The sequence below is a fragment of the Melanotaenia boesemani genome, chromosome 21 (assembly GCF_017639745.1).
Source record: "Melanotaenia boesemani isolate fMelBoe1 chromosome 21, fMelBoe1.pri, whole genome shotgun sequence".
In the NCBI taxonomy this organism is placed as follows: Eukaryota; Metazoa; Chordata; class Actinopteri; order Atheriniformes; family Melanotaeniidae; genus Melanotaenia; species Melanotaenia boesemani.
Genome location: NC_055702.1, coordinates 7,546,436 through 7,554,303, shown reverse-complemented (window position 1 = coordinate 7,554,303; position 7,868 = coordinate 7,546,436). Strand labels below are relative to the sequence as shown.

The window sequence follows — 7,868 nt, the reverse complement described above, 5'->3', positions numbered from 1 at the left end:
GCCCTTTCCCACTAGTACCCACTTAGCCCAGCCACTTAACATCAGGATTTTCCTTGGGTGAATAGATATATCTTAGCACCCATTTTGTTGGTGTTTTGAAGTTGCAAGGCCAGGTAGAAAATTTGATGTCATGGGTTAAGTCATAAGAACGAAGCAGCGACTGTGGACGACAACCCTGGCAGCAGCGGCAGCTCATCGATCCTGAGTGTTTCGTCTTGTAGCTGGCAGCCTTCTCTGGCTTTGCTCAATAAACCTTTTTCTGATAATGAGCATTAAACCAAGCAGCACGTAAATTGCAAGCTCAATGTCCTACTATTAGCCATATTGCTAAGACAACCCCCGCACACTGAACGCGGCCCTCTTTTGTAATGTACAGTGTGTAAGAATTACTGACTTCTAGTGGTAAAGTTGGACATAGAAATGACTTCAGTGGCGGCCATCCGTGACCAGAATTCTTCCACACAAAACAAAAATTTCATCTGTGAGTGGATCAAATGGCCTCAGGTGCAGCGATGACTGCACTACAGATAAGGCGTTACTTATCCCAAGCAGTGCTCTAGCACCTTTAAAACAAAGGTGGTACTGTGGGCTTAAAGCTCAGGGGTTTCTCAATTCACACACACACTATAGTTTATCTATTCAGAGACACAGTAGTAAAAACGGTGGCACAATATGGGAGATGCCATGTATGCTTACCCAGAGAAAGAAGATAGATAAATGACTTTTTCTAAGTTATTTTATTAAATAAATTAGATACCAGTAGAAACAGGTTTTAATTATATATTACATTTGTCTGTCATTGACCCTTGGTTACAGGTGGCACCTTTCATTGGTTTTGCTTGAACAGACAGATGCGAAAGGGGCAACAGACATGAAGATTTTGTCACACACAATATCTTAACTGCAATTTTTTTTTAAATAAAAGTAACTGCAATTCATAAATACTTGTAATCTTTTACATATTTCTTACCTGATAGATTTCACTTCAGTTTGTATTATGAGGTGAGTCATCTGGGTGGTCAGGAATACTGCAAAGATGTGGAAATGTACAGGTATGTACAACTAAAACAACATAAAAGTGACTCTAATTATGATGTGAAATACTGTTTTTTTTTCAGTTGCACATACATGTGATAAAATTTTTGTAATCATTTTGTGATTTTTGCAGATCCATTGTGACTTGTAAGTAGTAATACATGTAAATGTTAAACTGCATGAAAAAGCACTTAATTTTCTTAAGAAGTTTCAGACTTTTCATAATGTTTTCTAAAACACAGTTTTTAATCATTTTCATAATGTACCTCTTTGCACTAAAACAAAGGGAAATATTTGGTTTTTATTATTTACAAGTTATTTTGTTATTATTTTACTAGTCTGGCCTACTTGAGTTAAAATTGCTTGGTAGGAGACTCCTGGACTAAAATAAGTTTGACACCTCTGCACATGGCGGCTGCAAAATAACTCGACTAGCTTTAGGACCCGGCAACATTGCACTAACGTCAAACGGCTATGGCCAATAACGCGTCCGTTATTTGCAGGCCACATTGTTGCTTCCTGCATTCTGCATCTGCGCTGACAGATGCATGAAACATCGTCACTGACCATAGACAAAGAATTCTCCTTATTTTTATTTTTAGGTTTTAAACCTGCCCACACAGTCTTAGATTTTACAGTTTTAAGGAGGCTTGTTAATTAGAATAAGAGCAGATTTATGCACCTGTTTTACATTTAAAGGAACAACATAAGATACTTCTTTGCATGTTGACTTAACTGTCTTTTCTTTATCATATCAGCTGTAGTTTCTAACAGTAACGGGGAGTCCAGCCTGAAGGATATCAGAGGATGAAAATGACCTAAAGCATATAGATAGGATTTACATGAGTTTAAAAAAAATCAAAACAAACAGTATGGAAATAAGTCAAAATTCAACTTATAATAATAATAATAATAATAATAATAATAATAATAATAATGATAATGATATTCTATATATTCTGTATAGGTCATACTGTTGCTTGTAATGAGGAGGACAGAATGTTTGAGATTCAGCTCTTATAAATCATATCAGTTTTCCATTTTTCCAGATATAAATGGAGGATTTGCTTTGTAGGACCAGGAAGTCCTCCTTGATCTATTGTTCATGCACATTTTTCAATTCAATCCATCCTTAATAATTTTGAAGTTTTTTCTTTGAATGCATTTACTCTTAAGTTTTTTGTTTGTTTGTTTGTTTGTTTGTTTGTTTGTTTGTTTTTCCTGCAACAAAAGTAAGAGCTGTTGGGGTATAATTGCTGCTTTACAGAATACTTCATAAAGAGTCCAAATAGAAATTTGATAAACTCACTTTAGTATTTTTTATTGTTTATATTTCTTAGTAGCTTTTCATTATATATCATTTATTGGTTTAAAATTACTTTAAACCACTTTCATTCACAGAATATATTTATATATATATATATATATATATATATATATATATTGTGCAGACTAACTGTTTCATCCTCATTATTACTGATTATCAGTCAAAAACGTTTCCTCCACTGAGCTGGGACACAGGATAGACTTGTGTTTTCAGTTGTCCAGCAAGTTAATTTAAAAACTCTCTGGCTGAATATTGAGCAACTCGGTGGAGGGATGGAGCACATGCAAAGGAAGAACCCATTAAATTTTGATCCGGATCACTATCATTAAAATTGCAAAATAGGGTGCTGACCATGGCACGAGATGCACTTTCAGGGTGGGGCTCTACCCTGAATAAAAAGTCTTTATGTAAGTATAAAATTGTGGTAGAAGAAGCACTAGACATGCCTAGGTAAAAATAAATAAACATAATTATGAGCAGAAAAGGATTTTCAGGAACATGCATATCACAAAAGGCAGAATAGACGCTTTGTGCCTTATAATAAATTCTGATGATCTTTTTATTTTTTTATTTATTTTTGCACACGGGGGACAGCAGTTTTCTTTGATTCAAGGCATCTTAACACCAACTCGCAAAGTAGAAGTCTAATTTATTAGAAATGGAAATAGAACAGTAGAGTGCTCTTATTTGATAGTTTAAATACTTAAGCATGTGGTTGCTGATGGCATGGAAAAAAAATCTATAAACCAGTTATTTGATTCCTTATCAAAAGAGGGAATAATACAGCTATCATTTTACAGACATACAGACTGGCTGACCCCCCTTCCGGATGTTTTTAGGTGAATGAGTGAGGCAAAAATAGCTCTGACATGTGCTGTGACCAAGCCTCTCTCCACTTGGCTCTGTCAATCAAAGGTCACAACAAGATGGCAGGCTGCGGGAGCTGGATCATCTTTTTAACAGGCAAGTTTGTCCATGAAATTGTTCAGCTTCATGCAATATAAAAACACCGTGTGGCCTTTCTGTTTTGGTCTCAAGTCTGTGTTGTTTAGAGCCAAAGCTTTTCTGCAACATCAGCTCTGAAAGTCTGATCCAGAGAGACAAGACTGCGTCAAATGTTGTGTGTCGTCATACTTTCATGTCAACTTTTAAAGTTTTTTTAAAAAAAATATTAACACTTCCTTACAGTTTGTGCTGCCAGCTTGTTTGGGGCCAATGCAGAGATCAAACTTACCATTCCTGTGGGAAGGTTATTTACATATGAGCTGCTGAGAGAGACTTTCCAGAATGACTTTGAACCTTTGTCAAAACTTTATGGTAAGCCTGATTTATACATTTTCTTAAAATAATGAAGGGACAAAGATGAAAGATGAGAAATAAATTATAGCCGTTTTTGTATGTTATATAGCTGGACGCTTGTATGATGACCCCATGATTTTTAAGTGCAACATGCAGAATTTCCCAGACCTTCCAGAGTGGCTGCGCTTCACCCAACGCCACCCCTTTGATAACGGCTTTCTGTATGGCACACCAATGTCTCCCGGAAAAAGTATAATTGAGGTATGAGGTTTTTGCTTAAATCCTGCCAGTATGTTGCACACTGCTCGTCTGGGTTTATCTTGTGGGCCAAACATAGATGGCTTTCCAAAGCACTGAAGAAATCTGAGAATAAGCAAGTATCAGAAAGATGTCAGAATCTGACACCTTGATGTTCTGAGGCCACGTTAAAAAATCAGCAAGTGAAATGTGACACAAATTTCTTAAGTATAACTTAAGTATATTATCAGTGGAAAAATATTTGAGTTAAGATTGATGCCAAATGTTTAGTTAAAGCAATCTTCACAACTAAATATTTCATTCTTATAGAACTTATAAAAATAAACAATCTTGCGGCAGAAAATGTAAGAAATTAAACTAGTTCTGTAAATTTGCATGTAAAATGTTTTTATCGCAACTAATGTTTGGGCTATTTTCATTTAAAAAAAACCTTAAGGCATCCTGGGAAATATAAGGGAAAAAAGGAGCTACTGCAAAAGCTAACAAGCAGTTACTCTGAAGCAAAGACCAAATACCTAAATGCTCTAAGCATCACAAACCATCTTTATGACAGGGTGTCTTTTTCTGACAGATCTATGCAATCAACAAGCGCAACTATGACACAGCCAGACACATTCTTGTAATCAAAGTGACTCCAGGTATGCCTGCTTTGACAAGTGTGTTGTTGTGGTAATAACGAATATGACAGATAAGACAGGGGAAGTAAACAAATGGTATGTCACTGATGCCACTCACAGAGAAGATGCTGCCCTATCAAGCCGAGTTCTTCATCAAGCTGAGGGAGATTGAAAAGGTGCTGCCCTCTCCTGTTCAGGATGAGATAAAGCAGGATTTGCAAAAGTTGTGGAACACGGAAGCCTTGGAAATTGTCAACATTACTAACGCCCTGGACCGTGGTGGCAGAGTTCCTCTCCCTATTGCAGGGCACTTTGAAGGGTAAACAGAATCTCTTATTTATCTTAAGATTTGCTCTGAATTGAATGTATGTTTATTTTAACCTGTTTTGTGTCAGGGTGTATGTGAAGGTGGGGTCTGAGAAGTATTTCTCAGACTGTCTCCAGAGGGTGCTGACACCAGATCACCAAAAGCAGTGCACAGCAGGGGCCAAAGTTAAGGGGCCCGGAGGATGCAACTTCTGCAGAATTCCCAGCAACTGCATCACCTGGTGCAAGACAGAGCTGGTGAGGCCTGAGAAGACACATCTAAGATAGAAAATTCTTTATCAACTAATCATTTTATTAAATATTTCAGTCAGTTTGCTTACTGGTTTTGTTTAATAATGTATTTAAAATGGAAACTGCTTCTTTAAATTGAGTCAAATAAAAATCCTGCCATCTGTTCATGAATGTGCCTCATGACAAAAGCAGCGCTTTGACATTTCTGCCGCCTCTCCCTGCAGTTTGACCTGACCAAGCTGGAGCCCGAGCCACCTGCTCCCACAATGGGCTCAGGGATTTTAGAGTCTGGAGGTGACTTCAACCCTCCCGAGTCTCCTCCGAGCAGAGACTACTTCCCGGACTACATCGTGACCGTGATTGTGCCTTTAATCATTGCCATCATCCTGAGTCTGCTGCTAGCCTACATCATGTTTGGCAAGCGAGAGGGAGTGTATGTATTTATTTTGAATCTATAAAAAAAAAAAAAAAAAAGAATATTCACAACGAGGCAGTGTTAAGGCAGAAAATTCTCCAAATTTCTGATTTTTACATTTTTTTTCCTTCGATTTAGTAGACTTTTAATCCTCGCAAATAATTCTTACATTAAACTGACATGAAGCCTTTTTTCTTTTAGTGAGACAAGGAATGCAAGAACAAACCAGTAAGTAAATTTTACTGTTCACTGTTGTTTGAGTGTTGCTGTTACTAGACTGCACAAAATAGAGGTGTTGTGTACTCAAGTACCCCCCAAATCTCATAGTTCATATAATGCAAAAAAAGGAATAAATAAATAAATAAAAATAAAAAAGTGTTTCAGTAACATTTTACCTTCGAGTCTGTTCCTGACATCAGATCATAGATTTACTTAATTATTCTAAATACCATAAAATTGGTCATTGAAGACTGAAAATAATTTTCTTTGTGCTGCAGCAAATTATAGTAAGTGGGAGGGTTTCTTTTCATAAAAAATGTTTGACCTTTTCTGGAAACAGACTTTTTGCATTTGTTGAAGTGGCCAAGTAGCGAACTACTTCATGTGAATTTATACTTGTTTAATTGTGCTGTTTAATCCACTTAATAAACAATATCTGATAGCTTTAAAGTACATAATACTCTCCAGATTAAGGTAATCAGTATATAAGTCACTCACCTACTTTATTAGTTACACCTTGCAAGTACCAGGTTTGACCCTGATTGGCTTTCAGAACTATTTAAATTTAATCTTTTTCTTTTTTATTTATTGTAAAAAAAAAATTTTTAAAAATGAAAGAAGTACCACTTACTCCTGCATCCAAAATCAAGTTTACCATAAAATGCAGGAAATAATTTCAGACATATTGAATAAAAAATAGTGTTTTCTTTTTGCTTATGCTGCAATTTATAACCTGATGATGTTCTATTAATTTATTTACTCAGTTTAAAAGTAATCTAGTTACTGTACTTCTTAAATGTGTAGGGGTTTAAGCATTTCCCTGAATTTTTACCTGAAACCCAATAAGTGTAGAGTTGCATGTATATTGTCACATTTAGGTACATCGGGTCATTTAATCACTAAGCTATGTTTCTGTAATAATAATAGTTTAACTACAGAGTTAACTTTTAGAATGGTTTTAAACTCTCTTACTTGTATTTTGGAAAAAAAAGATGAGACAAACACTAAAAGCGATGCTCTGCATGCTGCAGAATTCAGCTATACCACCACCACACCATTCATGGGAACACTGATGAGCTGAGGAGCATGGCTGGAAACCGAGGGGTCCCTCCACCTTTGTCAACGTTCCCCATGTTCAACAGCCGTACGGGAGAGAGCGCCTCACCGCTGCAGTCAGACAGCATCCCTCTCATCATGGCTCAGCAGTATGCGTCTCCTCCAATATATAAAGCGACATCCCTTTTCTACTATGACAGCCAGAAAAAATTGTTTATTGATTTAGGTTTTTTTTTCTTGTTATATATTTTTCTGAAAAACACATTAACCTCTTTTTCTCTCTCTCTTTTATTTTTTTCATAGTGATCCCTACAGCGACACTTTACCCAGGTAAACCCCTGCATCATATTTTTTCATGCTGGTGTTATTTATCACCCCAATTCTACTTATAGTATCTGTTTTTACAGGAAATGACAGCAACTATCCATTTTGCAACAGTCCAAGGCTATATTTGCAGTGTGATGTTGTATTTTCTGCTTCTTTTAGTTCCATCGAAATAAAAATTAGAGTGCAGTTTATCTGATTATCTTTATGATATGTATGATTTTTCCTTGTACTGTGGAATAACATTTTTCTTCTAACTGGAATCACATTTTCTTTGCAACATTAAGCAGAATTAAAAAAGTAAAACATTTTGTGGAAAGAATTTTGAATTAATTGACTGAAGTGAAAAGAGATTATTTAACACCTTCAATGTTGGAGTATCCCTGTCTTTTATCTCACTACAGGAGATGGTAAAGTAGAGGCTGGACTTCTTTTGGAATTAGAATTTTTTTTTTATATCAACTAAAGTTTATTGCAAAGAAATGAATGTATTTTCCAGAGTGAGAGAACATTAAGATCAGCAGCTTTCACTGCATATTTGCAGATTGTAGGATTCAATGAATTTTTGTAATCATTCACATTTTTATTTAAATAAATTTGGGATTGTTGTGCATTCTATGTGAAGATAATAAAAACATAACAGTTTTCTGCCACAGAAACTGCGCTTTATCCATTAACAATGTTTTTTTTTTCCTTATCCCGTCATGAACAGCTGTTGTTGCACGTGATCTCCACTAGGGGTCGCTGCTGTTCCTTAAAC

General features: G+C 35.9%; 1 protein-coding gene across 1 annotated transcript; it reads left to right on the top strand.

The window, feature by feature from the left end:
• The first annotated feature begins 3,248 nt into the window (after positions 1 to 3,248).
• On the top strand, positions 3,249 to 7,759 carry sgca (sarcoglycan, alpha). The gene is made up of 11 exons (XM_041973789.1): positions 3,249 to 3,325; positions 3,551 to 3,679; positions 3,771 to 3,922; positions 4,491 to 4,557; positions 4,657 to 4,855; positions 4,932 to 5,100; positions 5,319 to 5,527; positions 5,711 to 5,737; positions 6,760 to 6,933; positions 7,088 to 7,114; positions 7,192 to 7,759. Exons 1-11 carry the CDS (start codon positions 3,289 to 3,291, stop codon positions 7,196 to 7,198), a joined length of 1,197 nt encoding a protein of 398 aa, XP_041829723.1. The 5' UTR covers positions 3,249 to 3,288; the 3' UTR covers positions 7,199 to 7,759.
• The last annotated feature ends 109 nt before the right edge of the window (positions 7,760 to 7,868 follow it).